Source organism: Zeus faber, assembly GCF_960531495.2.
Source record: "Zeus faber genome assembly, chromosome: 16".
NCBI classification, from domain to species: Eukaryota; Metazoa; Chordata; class Actinopteri; order Zeiformes; family Zeidae; genus Zeus; species Zeus faber.
The window spans coordinates 1,184,998-1,208,121 of NC_137202.1; the positions used below are offsets into that span (position 1 = coordinate 1,184,998).

Here is a 23,124-nt window from a genome sequence, read left to right on the forward strand (position 1 = left end):
GCAGAGAGGGGCGCTCCGTGAAACCAAGTGGGCGGCGGCGGCGGCGGCGGCGGAGGAGGAGGAGGAGGGGTCGCACGGTCAAGCGGATGGTACGGAGTGAAGAGGAGACGGCACAGAGCAGCGGTAAATCACACGCAACACTCGCACTTCCCTTTTCGACTGATAAACGCTTCCCCGGCTGTATTCTCGCTAATGTGACAACATCTACGGTGAGTGGAGCTAGCACCTAGCACGGGGCTGGATCTGGCACTCAACGAGGCGCTAGCCGCAATTAACTGGCTAGGGTAACGTGCGGTGCTACCGCTTGCGAGGTAGGCTTGCGCGTTTTCGACTCGCCGAATGAAGGAACGTCGCGGAGTAAGCGGCTCGGTGCAAATTAATCGGTGCTTTAGCCGATGCGCTGACTATTCGGGTGAACGCTTTATTCAACAATGTCCGAGCTCGTGACGCCGTGCTGCGAGCCCGTCTGGAGAGAAGTGACGTCACACTTGACGCTCGCTATCTGCGATGCTAACCCGTGCTAACCAGTGCGAATTCACACTCGTTTGGTGAGTCTTGAATGTTCACGTTTTTTGGTCTTCTATGTATTTGTAGGTTTTTGTTTGTGTTGAACGATTTATGTTGTTTGACTGCTAATGATGTCTGTTATGTTCTTTGTATTGACTTCTATATTCTGTAATTTAAAACAAAATGCTAACTCGTGCTAACTACAATGCTAGTTCTGCTTTTCGTAACGCTCGACTGTCAAGTAAAGAAGGAACTTTGATATTTTGATATTTATTTCGATGACTATACTTTCTGGTACAACTTCGAAGAACTCATAACACGTCGTAAATTACAGATACGTGATCGTAAGTGTATGTTAGAATAAATTAACTAATTATACACAAAAAAAACAACATGACGATATATACAGTGCAGGTATTTTCAATTAAATGTAAAATATAATATAAGTATGTATATATTCATCAAGAAATATTGTATCCCGATACTTACTGTTTTGCAATTTCGTCTGTCTGTCATTTGTCTCTGTCTGTCATGTCTCTCTGTCTGTCGTGTCTTTCTGTCTGTCATGTCTGTGTCTCTGTCACGTCTCTGTCTGTCTGTCTGTCTGTCTATCTGTCATGTCTGTCTCTTCTATGACTGGGTTGCATGGTCAGCACCGTATGGTCCATCCATTGTCCTGGAATTGTCCGTGTATGTTTATAAACATATGTGTTGTGTTTCAACATGTGTTGTTTTTAAATGTGTCCAGTGCAGGTTGGTGCAGGTGAGCATGACCATGGCGCAGGTCGGGGCAGTCGTTGCTTCCATCGCAGGGTTGATTTCCATCCTCCTGCATTCCTCCATTCACAGGATAGAGGAGGGACACCTCGCTGTGTACTACAGGTACCTCCAAGCACACCTTTTTAAATGTCTCCTTCAGCTGAATTTTTTTGTTTTTTTTTGTCGTGTAAACTAATGAGTGTTTCTTTGTTTGTGGAAGGGGAGGGGCGTTGTTGACAAGTCCCAATGGTCCAGGCTATCACATCATGCTCCCCTTCATCACCACCTTCAGATCAGTACAGGTATCATTTGTCTTTTTTTTTTTTTTTAATACTAGAAATAGATATTAACTAATTCATGGTGGAAGAGAACTGGGGCAAGCTTTATTCTGCTTCAAAAATGCATAAGAAGAATTCGTATTTAGTATAATTTACAGTGTACCTAGACTTATCAATATGTGGCTTAAACTCGTTTTTGCTTCCATGGCATTGTGTGATTTGGATTGACTCATTTTGATCATTTTGATAAGTGTCTTTCCAGCAAATCAAGTCTAACAGTTGTGCAGTTTTATCCTAACTGGAGGATTTCTGCAGGAGATTCTAAGTCATCACAATTGAATTTTGCCTTTACAATTGACGTGCGTGTGTGTGTGTGTGCGTTAGAATTTCTGTTAAATGCTTTTCTTTCATAAAGAAGCCGTTATATGCCATGATTAGGGTTGAGTATGTTGTTTTTTTTGTTTTTGTTTTTTTTTCTTCTCCCTAATACTGGTGCAAAACCAATACTTCGAAACTGGCACCGATGCCTAAATGGTGGCTAAACTGATACTTTAAAAACAAACAAAAAAAAAAACGCTCAAAACAACAGTCGACAACATTAAATATGGCAATGACAGTATGACTTGTGATAAAGAAAACAAATATTGAAGAGTGTATATTAGCTATACAGTTCCAGCTTCCTGTCTTTATGCTTTAACAGGTACACTGCTAACATAGATCCCAAACATTGAATAACCTACTGAATTAAAGAATGAAATTATTTCAAACATGTTTTTATTGAACAAATTGCACATAAATACCCAATAAATTATACAGAACACTAATTTAAATAGGACATAACTATAAGAAATTATAAATAGATTTATATGCAGATATAAATCTGCAATCTAAAGAGAAACGTTCATACAAAACTTAACAGCATTTTGCGTACTTTTTAAAAAATGTTCTTTATAAATATCAAAGAAGAATAGGGGGAAAATCTGAAGATAGTATGCTAAACATTATTTTAATATAATTAATATTGCACAGCACTCGTAATGTAAGGTAGGAAGTGAACAAGATGTAACAAGTGCAGCTGTTTTCATTAACATTGGAATTAAAATGTAGATAAAATCAAAAACAAAGTAAATTTGAAGTCAGCCTAAATCAAAATAAATAATAAAGCTTGTGGTGTTGCCCGTCTTTGTCGGTATGTCTTGTTGACATATTTTACACAATGGATATTTACCGTCTGCTTTGGGCCAGAACATAAATATCACAAACGCTAAACTATCGATGTATGTGGCTCTTATTTGTCAACGATCTCTCAAGATCATCTTTGTCCTTCTACAAGTTGCTCATTTTTAAGGGGGCGGGGTTCTTTCGATATTGACAAATGTCATTGGCTAGAGGTGAAAGGATCAGCTTTAGATCGTCCAAATTGATTGTTTTTTTTGTCGCCACTTGCCTAATGCTTCTATAAATTAACAAATCTGCGGACAACATTATCAAAATGATCAAGCTTATTTTATTTTGACATTGAGAGAAAAAATTATTCCGATAATTCTCATTATTGTTTTATCACCCAGGACTGCAATTGAACACATACAGGTCAGTCGAAAAGCAGTACCTGAACATTCTGAACATTCTCTTTAAATCATTGTGTTCCAGACAACACTCCAAACAGATGAGATCAAGAACGTGCCCTGTGGAACCAGGTGAGAATTCAAGCTCATGCGTTGCATTCTGAGCTGGTGAGACCGTAGCAAAAGATAACAATGCTTGCCTGTTTCCTTCTGTCCACAGCGGTGGCGTGATGATCTACTTTGACAGGATAGAGGTTGTCAACATGCTGGTCCCCTCAGCAGGTACAGAGCCAATTAACCGTTTTATTCCAATATATGAATTCTTACATCTCAACAATACTAGATCACTGTTCCAACCAAATTTAACTGAGTTTTACCAACAATCAAAACATCCATGTTTACATTGGATCTTAAAGGGGACCTATTAGGCTCCTTTTCAACAAGTTAATATACAGACGTGGACAAATATGTTGGTACGCTTACAGCTCGTTGAAACAATGCTTCATTCCTCCTGAAAAGTGATGAAATTAGAAGCAATTTTCTCATGTATACCTACATGCCTTTGTTATGTCATACAGTAAAGCAAACAAACTGAAAAGGGGTAAATTATTGCTAAAGAGATCAATTATATTCTAAAATGGCCTGGCCAAATTTGTTGGTACCCTTAACCTAATATTTTGTTGCACAACCTTTAGAGGCAATCACTGCAATCAAGCGATTTCTGGAGCTCTCAATGAGACTACTGCATCTATCAACAGGTAGTTTGGCTCACTCTTCCTGAGCAAACTGCTCCAGATGTCTCAGGTTTGAAGGGGCCTTCTCCAAACTGCATGTTTCAACTCTTTCCAAAGATAATTGATAAGATTCAGATCAGGGCTCATATCAGGCCACTTCAGAATAGTCCAATGTTTTGTTCTTATCCATTCCAGGGTGCTTTTAGCTGTGTGTTTTGGGTCATAATCCTGTTGGAAGACCCATGGCCTGCGACTGAGACGGAGTTTTCTGACACTGGGCAGTACGTTTCGCTCCAGAATGCCTTGATAGTCTTGAGATTTCATTGTGCCCTGCACAGATTCAAGACACCCCGTGCCAGATGCAGCAAAGCAGCCCCAAAACATAACTGAGCCTCCTCATGTTTCACAGTAGTTATGGTGCTTCATTTTTTCATCTGTGAACATAGAGCTGATGTAACTTGCCAAAAAACTACAGTTTTGACTCATCTTTCTAAAGGACATTCTCCAAGAAGTATTGTGGCTTGTCAGTATGCATTTTAGCAAATTCCGGTTTGGCTTTTTTATGTTTTTCAAGTCCTCCTGGGTCTGCTTCCATGGAGCCCACTGTCACTCAAAAAGCGACGGATGGTGCGATCAGACACTGATGTACCTTGACCTTGGAGTCCAACCTGTACCTTTTTGGAAGTTGTCCTTGGCTCTTTTTCTACCATTCGCACTATCCTTCTGTTCAATATGGGGTTGATTTTCCTCTTGCGCCCGCGTCCAGGGAGTTTGGCTACAGTCCCATGGACCTTAAACTTCTTAATCATATTTGCAACTGTAGTCACAGGAACATCAAGCTCCTTAGAGATGGTCTTATAGCCTTTACCTTTAACATGCTTGTCTATAATTTTCTTTCTGATCTCCTCAGACAACTCTCTCCTTTGCTTTCTCTGGTCCATGTTCAGTGTGGTGCACGCAATGGTACCAAACAGCAGAGTGACTCCTTTTCTATGTTTAAATTGGCTGAATGACTGATTATAAGATTAAAGACGTGTGATACCAATTAAAGAAAACAGTTACAGTGGTACTTTGACTTGCGAGTTTAATTCGTTCCGTGACAGAGCTCGTAATGCAATCTGCCCGTATAGCAAATCAATTTTCCCCATTGAAATTAATTGAAATGCCATTAATCCGTTCCAGCCCCCAAAAAAACACCCCAGTTTTTAAAATAAGAAAAATGTATTTATAAATAACAAATATATATTGTATAATATTGTATAAAATATTGTATGAAAACTTAATAAAAGAGAAAGTGTAGATCATTTTTGTCTTCTCGCAGATGATACCCTCCGTCATGCTATCTCCTGCGAGCTGCTTCTCCGTCAACCACACCAACAGCAGATTTCCATCTTTTCATGGACAGTGGTCCGCAGCTTAGACATTATTTTAACGCCCTTGGCTGGGGTAATACCCTATCGTCTCCTTCTGCTTCAGTATGGTACATATCGTAGAAGTACTACGCTCGTACTGCCTCGCCAATTCCATCACACGCACACCTCGCTCATGTTTTTCTATTATTTTGCGCTTTAGGTCCGCTTCTTCTTCTCAGCACTTACTTTAAAATTGGCAAAGTAACTGCACAAAAAGCTCAAATCGTGAGCACAAAACACAAAAGAGATGCTTCCACGCTCAGGTAACTACGTGAAGGGAAGGATTGAGACGCGGTATGCTGGCCGCATTCACTAGCCACGCCCACCAGCGGCAGTGCACCTGAAGCTTGCTCCTCATAACTCAAATTTTTGCTCGCAAACAATACAAAAAATCGCCGGAACGACGGCTCGTAACTCAGAAAACTCGTATGTTAATATGCTCATAACTCAAGGTACCACTGTATTTTGAAATATCAAGATAATCCAATTAGTTACATTTTCTAAGGGGTACCAACAAATCCGTCCAAGCCATTTTAGAATATAATTGATCTCTTTAGCAATAATTTAGCTCTTTTCACAGTTTCTTTGCTTTACTCAAGATAACTCAAGAATAGGTTCATTTGTCACATTCATATACTTATGTTCATACATACAGTGGGGCAAAAAAGTATTTAGTCAGCCACCAATTGTGCAAGTTCTCCCACTTAAAAAGATGAGAGAGGCCTGTTATTTTCATCATAGGTATACCTCAACTATGAGAGACAAAATGAGAGAAAAAAATCCAGAAAATCACATTGTCTGATTTTTAAAGAATTTATTTGCAAATTATGGTGGAAAATAAGTATTTGGTTAATAACAAAAGTTCATCTCAATACTTTGTTATATACCCTTTGTTTGCAATGACAGAGGTCAAATGTTTTCTGTAAGTCTTCACAAGGTTTTCACACACTGTTGCTGGTATTTTGGCCCATTCCTCCATGCAGATCTCCTCTAGAGCAGTGATGTTTTGGGGCTGTCGCTGGGCAACACGGACTTTCAACTCCCTCCAAAGATTTTCTATGGGGTTGAGATCTGGAGACTGGCTAGGCCACTCCAGGACCTTGAAATGCTTCTTACGAACCACTCCTTCGTTGCCCGGGCGGTGTGTTTGGGATCATTGTCATGCTGAAAGACCCAGACACGTTTCATCTTCAATGCCCTTGCTGATGGAAGGAGGTTTTCACTCAAAATCTCACGATACATGGCCCCATTCATTCTTTCCTTTACACGGATCAGTCGTCCTGGTCCCTTTGCAGAAAAACAGCCCCAAAGCATGATGTTTCCACCCGCATTCTTCACAGTAGGTATGGTGTTCTTTGGATGCAACTCAGCTTTCTTTCTCCTCCAAACACGACAAGTTGAGTTTTTACCAAAAAGTTCTATTTTGGTTTCATCTGACCATATGACATTCTCCCAATCCTCTTCTGGATCATCCAAATGCTCTCTAGCAAACTTCAGACGGGCCTGGACATGTACTGGCTTAAGCAGGGGGACACGTCTGGCACTGCAGGATTTGAGTCCCTGGCGGCGTAGTGTGTTACTGATGGTAGCCTTTGTTACTTTGGTCCCAGCTCTCTGCAGGTCATTCACCAGGTCCCCCCATGTGGTTCTGGGATGTTTGCTCACTGTTGTTGTGATCATTTTGACCCCACGGGGTGAGATCTTGCGTGGAGCCCCAGATCGAGGGAGATTATCAGTGGTCTTGTATGTCTTCCATTTTCTAATAATTGCTCCCACAGTTGATTTCTTCACAACAAGCTGCTTACCTATTGCAGATTCAGTCTTCCCAGCCTGGTGCAGGTCTACAATTTTGTTTCTGGTGTCCTTTGACAGCTCTTTGGTCTTGGCCATAGTGGAGTTTGGAGTGTGACTGTTTGAGGTTGTGGACAGGTGTCTTTTATACTGATAACAAGTTCAAACAGGTGCCATTAATACAGGTAACGAGTGGAAGACAGAGGAGCCTCTTAAAGAAAAAGTTACAGGTCTGTGAAAGCCAGAAATCTTGCTTGTTTGTAGGTGACCAAATACTTATTTTACCGAGGAATTTACCAATTAATTCATTAAAAATCCTACAATGTGATTTCCTGGATTCTTTCCCCCCATTCTGTCTCTCATAGTCGAAGTGTAGCTATGATGAAAATTACAGGCCTCTCTCATCTTTTTAAGTGGGAGAACTTGCACAATTGGTGGCTGACTAAATACTTTTTTGCCCCACTGTATATGCAGTGAAATGTCTTTTCAACGCATCCGGAGATTATGCACAACAGTTTCTAAACCGAATATAATAGCTAACCTAATTTCGACCAAGCTAACTAACTGAAACTAAATGATTCCTAAAATGTAATGCAGTTAGTGAATAGAATAATATAAATACAAAAAAATAAAAAAATAAATAATAATAATAATAATAATAATAGAAAATTAATAAATAAAATAACTCAAAGGTAATACAGACTGGGGGTACAAAATAGAAGTTACGGGAATATATATATATATATATATATATATATATATATATATATATATATATATATATATATATATATATATAATAGGCTATTTGTATATACAGATATGCGCAGTAAAGTGCATGTGAATAAAGTGAGTATGGAGATATACAGTACGGTATACAACGGTACGACACAGCAATACAGCACAGTATGCAGGAACCCAGAACAGTGATATAATACTGTACACTAAGGCAGTGGTGCCTATGTGAGTGACTCAGTGAGGACCCCTGATGAGTTCAGCATTGACAGTCCTTATGGCTTGCGGGAAGAAACTCTGTCTCAGTCTCTCTGTACCTGCTGTGTTGCTACGGAGGCACTTGCCTGACCGCAGCAGCTGGAACAGTCCGTTGTTGGGGTGATGAGGATCCTTCATGATCCTGCGGGCTCTGCTACTACACCTCCTGGTGTATAAGTTCTGCAGGGAGGGAAGCGTAGTTCCAGTGGTATGTTGGGCTGAACGCACCACCCTCTGCAGGGACCGCCTGTCCTGAGCAGTACAGTTCCCAAACCAGGCAGTGACAGTCTGGATGCTGAGTAGAAGGACTTGAGGATCCTCACCGAGACCCTGAATGTCTTCAGCTGCCTGAGGTGGTAAAGACGCTGCCTTGCCTTTCTCACCAGTGTCTGTGTGTGAAGTCCATGTTAAATCCTCCGTGATGTGGACTCCCAGGCACTTGAAGCTGCTCACCCTGTTGACAGCAGCCCCATTAATCACCAACGGCGCGTGCGTCCTCGGTTGTAATCCCCTCCTAAAGTCCACAATCAGCTCCTTAGTTTTGTTGACGTTTAGGAGGAGGCTGTTGTCCTGGCACCAGAGTGACAGGTCAGCCACCTCCTTGCGGTAGGCCTTCTCATCGTCGTCATTGATCAGGCCCACCATGACGGTGTCATCAGCAAACTTTAAGATGGTGTTGGAGCTGGACCTGGCCAAACAGTCATGTGTGTACAGGGAGTACAGGGGGATCCTGTGTTCAGGGTGAGGGAGCTGGACATGTGCCTCCCCACCCTAACCACCTGGGGCCGGGTTGAGAGGAAGTCCAGGATCCAGGCACACAGTGGAGTGCTCAGTCCTAGCTCCCGCAGCTTGATAGCCAGTCTGGTGTGCTCATTGAAAGCTGAACTATAGTCGATGAACAGCAATCTCACATAAGCCCCCTTTTGGCCATCAAGGTGTGTGAGCATGGTGTGCAGTACCTGGGAGACCGTGTTATCAATGGATCTGTTCGGTGGTACGCGAACTGCAACGTGTCCAAGGTGCTGGGGAGGTAGGCGCAGATGTAATCCTTAAATCAGCCTCTTGAAGCATTTCATGACCACCGAAATGAGGGCCCCCTTATTCAGGCAGGCTGGAGAGGCGATCTTTGGGACAGGAATGACGGTTGACCTCTCGAAGCAGGATGGGACCACCGACTTGGCCAGGGAGGCGTTGAATATCCTAGTGAACACTGGGGCTAGCTGGTTAGCACAAGTCTTCAGTACTTGCCCAGATATGCCATCTGGGCCCACAGCTTTCCTTGTGTTCACATGCATCAGAGCCCTCCTGATGTCATGCTCGGACATTGAGAGTGAGCGCTCATCCCCAGCGGTATAATTCCAGTTAGCTGGCGAGCTAGCTGTATTGTTGCCAGACTCAAACCGTGCAAAAAAGGAGTTCAGTTCGTCGTACTCTGACATACCAAAAGCATGCAGGTATACATAAGAAAATTGCTTTTAATTGCATCGCTTTTCAGGAGGAATGAAGCATTGTTTCAATGTGCTGTAAGGGTGGGTCTCTGAGTTCCCCAAAACATGTTTTTGGAGATTTTTGTTCAAAATAGCGCTCAGATTATGCATTCGGGCCATTCCCTACCTCTATAGCATAATGTTCCTAAACGAGCTGTTTTCTGTGTTTGTATCTTTAATTTTAAATGAGCAGCCAAGCCCCTAGTTCTGAGCCAATGGGGTTTAAGAACAAGTTCCGGGTTGTGTGAGCCAATGGGGTTTGAGCTTTACTCCGGCTCAGTTTATTTTCCTCCGTAAACGTTCAATGATTTCACCTTATCAGTCCACTAAAATCTGTTTCTGAACAAATTTGAGGCGAGAAATAAGCAATCCAGTTGCTGAATCTTCATTCATATGAGATCTACACAGCCTAATTTAAAAGTTTGTTCCAACTTTCACTGCGGTGTCCGGAGCAGCTTGGAGCAGTGCAGGATACGGTGGGTCTTGGGGCTTTTTTGTTCCATGCATTTACAGAAATGTTGGATAATGAAATAAATACATCTGCGCTTTTGTTAAGAGAAATGTGGAGCAAATCGCATGCCGCAGCCTACAGTACAGTCAACCTAACGTGGACACAGACACAGAGGGGGAAAAAACACATAAAATACTTACTTTTCCCTCGTCTGCAGTTTTGACACAGACAGTTGGTATTAATTCCTCTTCCTTTTAAAAGATTTGTGGTTTCTTCAGCCAACAACAGTGCACTTCCCATGCTTAGCTCTTAGCTTCGATGCTAGCGGTTTCGTGGCTGGAGTTACTCAGATGGGGGGCGGTTCTAATTAGAATAATGCCCTTAGTGATGTGTAGGAGGGCAGCAAAGCTGAACGGCTCGTTTCACCATGTTTTCTGAAACAGACAGCTCACAAATAACTGACTGAGTTGTCTTATTTCAGTTTGTTAGTAGGCCCATCGAGACCCACATGCACTGACAAAGCGAGTTTTGTATAATAGCTGTTTACCTCTGCTTTCTCTTTTCAACTCTACAGTGGTGGATATTGTGAAGAACTACACTGCTGATTACGATAAAACTCTCATCTTCAACAAAATCCACCATGAACTCAACCAGTTCTGCAGTGTTCACACCCTACAGGAGGTTTATATTGATTTGTTTGGTGAGTAGACATGTATACAATACCATTACAAATACTAACATTTTTTTGTTTTTGTCATCATAACTCAGTTCAAACACAATGCTGCATCTTTTGATACTGCTCTCAAAAAGTGTGTGTGTGTGTGTGTGTGTGTGTGTGTGTGTGTGTGTGTGTGTGTGTGTGTGTGTGTGTGTGTGTGTGTGTGTGTGTGTGTGTGTGTGTGTGTGTGTGTGTGTGTGTGTGGTATGTACACACACTCTCTCACTGGCCACTTTATTGGGTACACCTGTTAAATTACTTGTTACACAAATAGCTAATCAGCCAATCACATGGCAGCAACTCATTGCATTTAGGCATGTAGACATGGTGAGGATGACTTGCTGAAGTTCACACCGAGCATCAGAATTGTTTAAGAAAGGGGATTTAAGTGACTTTGAACGTGGCATGGTTGTTGGTGCCAGACGGGCTGGGCTGAGTATTTCAGAAACTGTTGACCTGGGATTTTCATGCACAACCATCTCTAGGGTTTACAGAGAATGGTCCAAAAAAAAAAGAGAAAATATCCAGTGAGCAGCAGTTGTGTGGACGAAAACGCCTTGTTGATGTCAGAGGAGAATGGGCAGACTGGTTCGAGACGATAGAAAGGCAACAGTAACTCAAATAACCACTCGTTACAACCAAGGTATGCAGGATACCATCTCTGAACGCACATGTCGAACCTTGAAGCAGATGGGCTACAGCAGCAGAAGACCACATCGGGGGCCACTCCTGTCAGCTAAGAACAGGAAAATAAGTCTACAATTTGCACAGGCTCTCCAAAAATGGACAATAGATGATTGGAAAAACATTGCCTGATCTGATGAGTCTCTATTTCAGCTGCGAATTCAGATGGTAGGGTCAGAATTTGGCGTAAACAACCTGAAAGCATGGATCCATCCTGCCTTGTATCAACGGTTCAGGCTGGTGGTGGTGTAATGGTGTGGGGCATATTTTCTTGGCACACTTTGGGCCCCTTAGTACCAATTGAGCATGGTTTAAACGCCACAGCATACCTGAGTATTGTTGCTGACCATGTCCATCCCTTTATGACCACAGTGTACTCATGTTCTGATGGCTACTTCCAGCAGGATAATGCACCATGTCACAAAGCTCAAATCATCTCAAACTGGTTTCTTGAAAATGACAATAAGTTCAGTACTCCAATGGCCTCCACAGTCACCAGATCTTAATCCAATAGTGCACCTTTGGGATGTGGTGGAACGGGAGATTGGCATCATGGATGTGCAGCCGACAAATCTGCAGCAACTGCGTGATGCTATCATGTCAATATGAACCAAAATCTCTGAGGAATGTTTCCAACACCACAAAGAATTAAGGCAGTTCTGAAGGCAAAAGGGGGTCCAACCCAGTACTAGCAAGGTGTGCCTACTAAAGTGGCCGGTGCGTGTATATATACACACACACATACTCACACTCACTGAGCACTTTATTAGGAACAGGATACTAATACTGATACTGGGTAGGACCTCCCTTTGCTCCCAAAACAGCCTTCTTCTTGGGGTTGATTCCAGGAGATGTTGAAATATTCCTTTAAGATTCTCGTCCATGTTGACATGATTGCATTAAGCAATTCCTGCAGATTTATCAGCTGCACATTCATGCTGCGAATGTTCTCTTGGATTCAGGATGCCCATTTTTCCTGATTCAACACATCAACTTCAAGAACTGGCTGTTCACTTGCTGTCAGTTTTTTTTTTATGTTTTGGCCGATTATGTATATCTTTATCATTGCAGACATCATTGATGAAAATCTGAAGATAGCTTTGCAGAAGGACCTCAATGCCATGGCACCTGGACTGACAATTCAGGTATTTGCAGCCAAACATTATTATTACTATTGGGTAGACAGATACTTTATTCATCCCTTGAGGGAATTTACAGCGTCAGAACAGCTCACATCAAATAGGCAATAATAACAGTGCAATAGAATGAAAAAGAAAATGATAATGTATGGAAAATGTTGAAAATATACAATAAAACCTAACTGTTAACCGTTCACAATAAAAATATGGCAATGTACACTAAACCTAATGATAGCAGGAAAAACAATAAGTTAAATAAAAATAAAATGGTCATATACAAAAACAAATTAAACAAACCTGATAGTAAATAAACATAATGATGAGCATTACATATAAGCCAAAAAAAAGAAAAATAAGCCTCCAAATTTAAACAGAATGTTGGTAATAAACCTCAACAATTATTAGTAAATGGTCACCTGTTACCCATTTTTCCACCAAGGCATTTTGAGCACTGGTTTGGAGCCAGTGCCTTATCTGGAACCAGTTCTTTGCTTTTTGATAACAAAAGAACTGGCTCTGGAACTGCAAAACTGTTCCAGAGCGGCATTGCTTCGAAGCTGGAAAATAAACAAGAACCGCCTATGTGAGGGGCTGGGGGCGGGGACAAGCAAGGCCGAGCAAAACATTGACCGCCATTTTCTTTACCACTTCAGCATTACAGAATTCATGGATGTAAAATCTACTCTGTGGAGCTCTCGAGTGGACATATTGAGTCATATTTCATTGAGTCAGAGTGCACGTTTTCTTTAAATTATTAAAATGCACAAGCTGCAGGCTCCTGTGCATTTCATTTCCTAACTTTTGCATATTTCTGTTGCACTCTCGAGTGAACTGCAGTGAGCATTTTACAGTCCATAAAAGTTGGACTTAACTGCCAGGACCTGATACTGAGGCGACCCATTTTAGCGTTCTTTTTTCTTTTTATTATCAGTCCAAGAGAACAAAGCCACCTGTGATCTTTTAACTAGTGGACTCCTTTTCCTGTATTATGAAGATGCGGACATGGCTGTCTGGAGCCCAGATAGATCACGCATCCTTTCAGAGAAGTCTAACATGCTTATTTTTCTACGGAAGAATTGTGACTTTGCATTGGAGACATCCACTCTCTTTGACATTGTTGCTGCTTCCAACTGTCAAATGTTGTTATATTAAAAAATATCTATTTTTTTACATTATTTGAATACTTTTAAGATTAATTGTTTTTGTTGACCATTCCTTATAACAGGGGTCTCAAACTCAACTTACCTGGGGGCCGCTGGAGGTAGAGTCTGGGCAGAATATTCTGTCTGGACAGAATATATTTTCCTTCCACGTAGTGTCACTCCGGAATCACGTTTCAACCAAGTGACTAACGCGTTGGCTAATTTGTCAACAAACGCCACCGGAAGCTGTCACGAGCCTGAGCTATGATAGCCCATAAGTGATTAAAAAAAATATAAAACACCCAGGGCAACGACTCGGCAAAAAGGTCCAAACTTTCTGCTCAGTGATCTCTCTGAGTGATCCTGTGCGTTCCCGATCCCCATTTGTCCAAACAAAACCAATAATAACAGTGTTTTTCACAGCAGATTCCATAAGCAGAATCTGAATTGATAAAATTGAAACTACCATCCCTCACTGATACTGACATTCGCTCCGTTGCGCATGTAGCTGTACTAGTAAAAAGGCTCCAATACTAAAAACCCAATGCCAACGTAATGGGACCTAGCTGCATTGAGTTCCGAGTCTAAACAAGAAAACAAACACCCACACAAAAGAGAAAGAAAGGAAAATTCATAGTCTGAGTGAGTTCCAGTATATATTTTACTTGGTAATAGTTTCTTGTAGGGCTGGACGATCTGGCCAAAAATACGATACAATTGTTTTTTTACATTGATTGATTATATATATTATATTATATTATATAATAATAATAATAATGCTCAATTTACCATTTTAAGTGTATTCTCATGGCTTTGCCTTAAATACTGAATAAATAAAATAAAAAATATGTAAACTAAAAAGATAAATAAATAATATATAAATATATCATGGATGCAGATATTCCTCTATTATCCCATTTGTATGCTTTTTATTTTCAATATTTGAACGTATTCAAATTTCTAATGCTCATATATAGTAGGGAAGGGGGTGGGGGCTTACACATGGTTTGGCAGCTCTGATCAGAGCAATCTTTTCTCCAAACAAAGCAACTAAAAACTCTAGATGTATTTAATTTACTCAGTTTCTAGCTGCGGAGCAGATGGCGGATCGCTCCTGAAAAAATCACGCCTGTGTTCTCGAGGCCCGCTGTCAAATGCCCTGCCGCCCGATGCGGTCAGTGAGCTGGTGGTTGGGAACCTCTGCAGTAAAGGATGGTTCCGTTGGGTTGGGTTTATTGGGTTTGTGGAATTGCTGGATATTCTGGTCAAAGACGCACTTTCCCTTGTACACACAGTGAAACGCTTACTTACCGGATTCTCTCTCTAATGTGCGTTCACTGTGCAACATACTGGATGAACTTATATTGAACTTTATTTCTAATCACATGTGGATTGATTCGCTAATGTAAGTCATTTTATATTTATAATCAGTTATTTATTTATAAAAAATACACAATCGAATGGCAATTTCAGCATTCTAATAGTTAATTTTTTAAATATTCTAATTCTATTCAAATTTTGTTACTGTAGCCCTTAAACATATATTATAAACGTCATTGTTGTCTGAGAACTGTCACACTAGACGTCACTGAAAATCGCTGATTCTTTCTTTAATCGCTCTCCTATTGCGGGAGCCGTGCCGGACTCTGGTTGGGCGGGAGGTGAGTTCAAGTTGTTGTTTGAGGAAGACCCAGCGCATCAGCTTCTGGGGGCTTCATCCCCACTGCGTGCTGCCGAACGGAGGGTACTGTGGGCCAGGGAGAGAGCGGAGGAAGCCCCGGCGCTCCTGCTGTACGATTGGCTGTTCGTGTCAAGTGGTTGTTTCTCTGCTCTGTACGATTCTCTGCTCTGTACGGTTGGCGTACGTGTTATGTCTTTGTAGGTAAAGGAAAACAGATTCTGTATTGAAAATAAATCTCATGAATTTATCATTATTATCGTGCAAGATTTGTTCTTGAAAATTATCTTATCGTTTTATCGCACAGCCTTAGTTTCTTGTTCTATTTTTGGGACTCGTTGGCGGTTTCAGATATAACTAAAAAGTGAATAAACCAATTCATGACGAACAGGGTCCAAGTAAAAAAACAATACTTTAAACATTATTGTAATTGGAAATTTCAGAATGCTGGTTGGTACTCTGCACTGATGGCAACTCAGACGGCAACAGTTAGTACTCAGTTGGAGAGAAACAATAAATTGATTAATCCACTGACAGAAAAATAATCACTTATATTAGTCAAATAATTGGTTTTGTGATGTATCATAAAAAAATAATACACTGTTTAGAGCTTTGTTTGAATGCTAATGCCTGTCGTTGTTCAATATCATAAAATGAAAACCTAAGTATTCGACTGCTGCTGTTATCATTTTGACCCTTATTGCCTCATTTTACTGTTAAGTTATTGTTTGACTTAATCTAATGAGTTATCAATTTATCAAAGAAGTAACTGGCAGAAGTAATGATTATATAGTATAAAGTATTGTAAAAATTGTGCATCACAATCAGTAACCACACCGATTAATCATAAAATAGGAATAATCATGTCTAGAGTTGCCTCTGCAGTTTGATCCAGGGGCTGAGGGTCACGGTCATCTTCTGCCTTTTTTTCCCATTTCTGGTTTTGATTTCATAGTTTGCAAAACAGTGATTATGATAGAGACCAGCAATCTGTGCTGAGCAAACTGTCGACAATGCACATATTTAGTCGATATTTCCTCTGACACCAGGGTGAAATTAACAACGTTTGATAACTCACAATACACGTTATCCTCAGCGTCTGGATGGCTGTCGGGATTCTACAGTAATAAATGACGAATGATTTGCCTCAACTTTGCAAATGATGAAATGTTTTGACTTTCAGGCAGTTCGAGTTACCAAGCCCAAGATCCCAGAGACCATCAGGAGGAACTTTGAGCTGATGTGAGTTTGTGCACTTTCTATCACCTTCCTCGGTGGCACTCAGTCGATGTGGGTGGGGTCGGGCGGAAACAGATCTGTCCGTCCATAAGTCCTTCTCGTTGTACGCAGGGAGGCAGAGAAGACGCGTCTGCTAATCACAGCTCAGACCCAGAAGGTGGTGGAGAAGGAGGCAGAAACTGAAAGGAAGAAAGCCATCATTGGTGGGTACAACACAGCGGGCACTGTGTTAAAGCAAGGCCCCTGTTCTGCTCTTCTACTGTTTCAATAACATTTTTAAAGACATTTCTAGATGCCAGGATTTTAAACAAACTCTTTATCTCCTTACCTTTTTGATGTCCTAATTGTAGCTGGTTCAGGTGTCTGCTTCTGTTGAGGCCTTGTTTCAAACAAAAATGTTGTGCATACAACATCTTAAAGTGTTTACTTCTTGAGCCCTAGCAGTAAAGGTGCAGGTAAACTTACAAAGATGCGAGAACAAAAGACGTTAGAACCATCAGAGGAAAATGTACCAGAACACCGTCGGCAGGATACTCAATAAGAACTCTGCAGTGAAAGAAGCATGAACGGGACAGCGGAGGAGTTGACAGTGGCTTTGTCTTACATAAAGCTGAAAAAATGAAAAAATAGTGAAATTAAACTAAATGTCTTTTATTGACAGCACTGGAGGAGGAAAGAACACACAAACTCAGATTCATATTCCTTGTTTAATGGTTTTATTTGATTACCAGTTTATATTTGAGGAGATACTGTATATATAAAACCTGCTTCAAATGTTACAGCTCCGAGAAAAAACAAGCTTGTTGACCCGGGAAAAGGTGGAGGTTGAATGACTTGTAAAGGGAGGTCTCAGAACGAGAGAGACTAAGTTTGCCTCGGCCTTGCACAGAGAACACAGCAAGAACCCAGATCACCGCGTCAATTTGTTCTTGTCTTTTTCTGAAGGTGTTTTTATGACTAAAAACATCTTATTTTTAAGTGTACTTCCACCTTAGAGGTGGAGATACACTAGAGAGATACACAAAAGACGTGAGAACCATCGGAGACCGTGTCCAAGAGCAGTCTCCAGGATACTCAATAAGAACTTTGCGGTGAAAGAAGCACAAACTCGACAACCAGAGGAGGTGGGAGCGGCTTAAAAAAAAGATGATGAAAAAAAATAAATTTTGAAATAGAACTCAATGTATTTTATTGACCGTACCCATATTGCCTCAAATAGTGACTGGGGCTTTTATTTACCTTAACTGCCTTCTGGGTGCCATGCTCCTCAAAGTAAATACATCTAAAATAAACATTGCATTTTTTTCTTTTGTTCGGAGACACAGGACGCACAGTGGACCAGAGGTCACTCTCTCTCCACTGTCCTGATCCAAGGCTGAACGTCCCTTGGTTTAAAATGATTACATCCTACAAGTAGAAACGAACAAACGATAGATCTAAAATAAAAAAAACACAGGAAAAACAGCACAGGAACTGCCCGGGATGCGTGGTGTGCGACGCAGTGTGGGAGGAGAAAAAACACTGACTCAGATTCAGCCTTGTTTACCCATTTATATTTGAGGAGATACGGTAAATACAAAACATGCTTTGAATGCTGTGGCTCCAGAAGTAGGTTGAATGACCCGAAAAGGGTGGTTGAAGTCTGTCCCCTGCCAACGGCATTTGGACCAATCGCGACAAGGGGAGCTCTCAGAACGAGAGAAAGACGAAAGACAAAGTTAACCTCTGTGGCTTGCACTGAGATCACCACAGCGTCACTTTGTTCTTATCTTGTTCTGAGGGTGTCTTTTTGGTCAAATACTTTACTCTACTTCTTTTAAAGTGTAACTCCACCTTAACACTGCAAGTAGAGCATTAATAAAAAAAAGTCCTGCCCCTCTGCCTCCCCTCACAGAGGCTCAGAAGATGGCCCAAGTTGCAGAGATCCATTTCCAACAGAAGGTGATGGAGAAGGAGACTGAGAAGAAGATCTCTCAAATAGAGGGTAAGTCTCAGCAGGGCTTGGGCCCAATGTCTAGCAGGGTTCCCATACATCACGGACCCCTGGAAGGCAGGGGCTTGACAGGAATGTCAGGCTTTCCTTGGTTCCCTAAAAAGTCTTAAAGTATAAATCCAATAATCTAAATTTTAAGCCTTACAATATCTGAAATAAGATTTTGACAGGTCTTAAAAATTGATTGGATTATGAAGTTCAGGGATTCAAACAACTCGCTTTTCAGAAAATATTGCTTTTTTTCCATGTGATTTTGGGTGACTTGTGTGAATCGTCAAGATCAATATTTATTTTTATTTATTTTTTTTATCTGTCCGAGAGAACCACGCCATCCACAATCGATTAACTAGTGGACTCATTCTCTGGTATTACGTTAGGTAGACGCGGACATGGCTCTCCGGTTGAAAGTGCTCCAAAGCAAGATGATGATGCAACTGATGCTGCGTTGAACTCGCTAAACTGTAATTCGTGTCGGTGATGCTGCAGTCACGGGAACTAGGGACCCCCTCCCCTGTGCCACCTGTGGGATGATTTTCCTTCATATCCTTCATACTTTCTAACAAAGGTCTTAAATTTAATTCGTAATTGTCTTAAGTCTTACATTTAACTTGTTGAAACCTGCAGAATTTAGGAGGTTTAATATGACCAAAGTTTTTCAGTCGTTGACACGGCAACTGAATTTTATCTCAATGTTGACTAAAAGATAATGATAACTTGTTGGTTGAAATGATCATTTGGAATTTGGTCTTGGAGTTGGAATTCTGCTTTATCTTTGATTTAGTGGGTCCGCCTTATCTGTTAATGTAGTCGCTGATGTGTCATGTGGCTGTCTGGCTCTGTTCCGCTAACACTGGCTTTTTGTTCCAGATGCTGCCTTCTTGGCTCGGGAAAAGGCCAGGGCTGATGCGGAGTATTACACCGCCGCTAAGTCCGCTGAGGCCAACAGGGTAAGTGATGTGGTGTTGGTGCAATTACATTCCACGTCTAACCCTCACACACTCACTTTGTCTTCCCCTCTCTTTTCAGGTCAAGTTAACTCCTCAGTACCTTGAGCTGATGAAATACCAGGCCATAGCGTCTAACAGTAAGATCTACTTTGGCCAGGACATACCTAATATGTTTGTTGAAGGAATGAACAGCCAACCCAAGGCTGGACGCTCTCCCAGTTCGTCCACTGCAGACTCACTCTAAAGGCCAGGTGAGGGGGCAGTGAAGGCCTGCAGCTCTGCCTCTCTGCGTGGGGCAAGGAAACCTGCACTGAACATGTCTCATCCATGAGGGATTGTGGGTGTGATAACTTTTCAGCTCAGTGGGTGCAGAACTCGCTTGTCTTGATTTGAAATTGCTCAAAATAAATGCATGGAAGATTGATAAAGGAAATAAATATATTAAGCGATATGTAGAAAGCGAAAGATGAGAGGCAGCGGTAATTTGTGGTTCCTGTTGTTTTTGGGGGTTTTTTTGGGCGTGGGGCTTGCATAATGTTTAAACGCTGAGATTGGCGGCAAAATTGAAAGAAAGCGAAGGGGAAAGTAAAGTTTAAAGGGGATGAATCTACCTAAATGAACCTCTCCTGCTAATCTGAACCCTCCTGCTTGAAATGTGCTTGCATTACTTGCAGCGTCTTACTTTGCTTTGGAGCTGAATGCATTTATTTTTGTGATTTTGACTTCAGAATTAGCTTAACTGGAATCTAAGCTGTAACACTATTTCCAATGAGAACGATTTGCAAATATGAATGTGATGTTGGTGGGTCATTTCTGTGCCATCTTTAAACACCAAGTCACCAAGTGAGTCTCCCCTTCACTCAACAAGCGAAGGAGGTAATGCACTCATTCTGGGCGTCAGGTGAAAGTCAAATTGTGCAAAATGGCAATGAAACTGATAGTTTTTTGAAGTGTTGTGGCTTGCCTGTACTTATTGTGAGTCAAATCTCAAGGGGTTTGGAAGACATGGGAATGAAGGGCGGTACTTAAGCAATAGCCACTCAATTTGTTGAGAGGGAGTGACGATATGTAAGCAACTTTTCCAAATACAGCTGGCTTAAAACATTGCAGTGGTCATTTTGAAGGTAAATTAGGTTTTTGACTACTACAAATTGCAGCTGAAAATATCGACACTTATTGTTTCTCTGAAATTGCAGTCTGTCTATATTGACACACAAGCGGCAGTTTGAATCAGGAAAGGCATGAACAAGATCCTACCGGCAACTCTTTTTGTTGTTTGGGGGTGCTGCCAGAGCAAGGTCTTGGTATAGATAGGTGTTGTTTGAATGTGTACTGCTGTTTATTATGTTCTATCAAGTTAGATTCCTAAATAATGGTGTCCCTGAAAATCAAGGCTTAAACACTGATCTACTTAATCTACTGTGAAATCAACCTGCAAGAGAGGTTTTGCGGCTGTTCAAAAGTAAATTTAAATGTCTTCTAAATCAATTGTTCAAGTTAAGTTGATGCATGAAGATCACATATCGATGACATTTGCTGCTGGATAAACATCTTGTTTCCATAATTAGTTTCACACTAAAATGATTTAAATGCAGATTATGTGCATAGGATACATCTGTTCACTCATTCATTGGATTTGAATTAAAAGGTTCTTCAGACACTTTTTGTATTGAGAGATGGTAGTAAACAAATTAATTAAAGGTGCCTATTAACTATTTGCCACTTGCCAAGATCACTGCCAGAGTTTGGGTTTATCCAGTTGCCTTGTAGAAAGTAATGGTACGTGATAGCATTTTGATTCTCAGGAAAGAGGCAGCTTGCAATTTAACCTGAAATCCACAAAAACAGCCTTCCTATTTGAGGAGTTAAATTTCAAGATCGACTTGAGGCGGCTGGAGCACTGTTAAAAAGTTTCCTAGGTCATGAATGGTGATTTTATTTGTTGGGATTGTTGAGGCAAAATTAGTTATCCACTATGTTTTGTGTGCGTGTTTCATTTAAAGGGCATTTCCACAAAAAAAATCACACATCCAAGTGGTTTTACAAAAGAAGAAATCAAGGGAATGGTCGACATAATTAGGTTGTTTTTTTTAGGATTTCAAAGACAAGGTTAAACACACATGGCTACTAATTACTCCAAAAACTTGCACTCTGAGAGGGGAGTTCTAAAATAGGTTCACTTGTTTATTCGTGAGACTGATGGATCCTAGTCCAAGAGTCAAACCCTTGAATAAGCTCAAGTACTAATTGTTTACATTGCTTCTGCCAATTAGTGTAATTAAAAACAAAAAAATTTGTGTGTGTATGTGTGTATATGTATATGTATGTATGTATGTATGTATATATATATATATATATATATATATATATATATATATATATATATATATATAAAATTATTATTTTGTTTTTTGGTAACAAACGGCCTCCAATAGTTAGAATTAAAGCCTTACAAACTTGGAAGGCTCAATCTAAAAAGATTTAATCACCTGCTTTGTGAGGGCCTGCGCAGTTGCACAAATTGTGAGATGTGGCTTCTGAGACATCTGAAGAACTGTGGAAACACTGGTCCTGTACTCTGAGGAAGGCAGATGCTGAACGCTAACGCTGCGTGAGAGATGATTTTTACTTGACCTTTACAAATACACTTTCGGACTTTCTCCTCCTTGTGCTTTGGTGTTTGGTTAAAATTGAAACGGAAAATAGGGGTTATGTAATCAAGAACATATATATATTTTTTGTGAACGGTTCTTTTGTACAATCTGCAAAACTGAAACATTGACTTTAAAAGGGTTTATATGCAAGATGTTTTGATTAAATTTAACAATGTTCTCATGTACAATAAAACCTATTTTGATACCACTTCTGTGCGGACATGAATTGTTGTCAACACCATGTAGTGCACACAGAGGCCACCAGGGGGAAACCTGACTATTTAAATGTCTCAACCCAAGGACCCCCCCCCCCGGATATTTAAAACCTCTTGTGATGGAGAAAGTTTTTTTTTTTTGTTTGTTTTTTTTTTGTTGTTTTTTGGTTTGACCAAATTACCACAGAAAACGTAAAGGCAGTATATGTTTGAACATTAACGTGTCGAACCGTCCTTACCAGTGCAGGCGTTGGACTGGTGGTGTGCGAGTATGAGTCAGCCAATAAAACAATGAATATACACAGTGAACACAGACCCACATTTCCTGCTGGAATGAAGACTGCACACAAACTTATGTTTGTGATTTCTGTGACTGCGTTTGTATTAAATATCCCATGAGAGGCTGTATCCCAAATTCTAAGCCCTGGCTGGTCTGCTACAACAGAAGGGGGTGTGTGTGAATGTTGCTTGAGTGAGTAGATGAGTGATCATCTCCCGGCCTTATAAATAAAGAGCTCCTCTGGCCTCATTCCACATCCAAACCATCACTCCAGCCCTGTGAGATAATTAGCTTTGACAACGGCAAAATTAATTGCCGTATAAAGGACTTGAGGCCCCACCCCACCCTCCCAAAAAGTAAGAATAAAACATGTCATGCAAACTAACGTAGTTTATAGTTAACCAGGTCGAGCGGTCACGTTTATCTGTGGTTTTTATTTCCTATTCACACAGGCTACA

At 40.8% G+C, this 23,124-nt stretch overlaps 1 protein-coding gene across 5 annotated transcripts; it reads left to right on the forward strand.

Moving 5' to 3' along the window:
• Positions 1 to 62: 62 nt before the first annotated feature.
• On the forward strand, positions 63 to 22,379 carry erlin1 (ER lipid raft associated 1). 5 transcript variants are annotated; one of them, XM_080017076.1, is made up of 12 exons: positions 63 to 123; positions 1,256 to 1,389; positions 1,487 to 1,568; positions 3,195 to 3,241; positions 3,330 to 3,391; positions 10,552 to 10,677; positions 12,451 to 12,524; positions 16,522 to 16,580; positions 16,689 to 16,780; positions 18,472 to 18,561; positions 19,438 to 19,517; positions 19,597 to 22,379. In XM_080017076.1, the coding sequence occupies exons 2-12, from the start codon at positions 1,277 to 1,279 to the stop codon at positions 19,759 to 19,761; spliced, it is 990 nt and encodes a 329-aa protein (XP_079873202.1). In that variant the 5' UTR covers positions 63 to 123; positions 1,256 to 1,276; the 3' UTR covers positions 19,762 to 22,379. The 5 variants fall into 5 exon arrangements, with proteins under 5 accessions (XP_079873202.1, XP_079873203.1, XP_079873205.1 ...); XM_080017077.1 differs by having other exon boundaries at positions 70 to 123; positions 1,261 to 1,389; XM_080017079.1 differs by having other exon boundaries at positions 108 to 209.
• Positions 22,380 to 23,124: the final 745 nt, after the last annotated feature.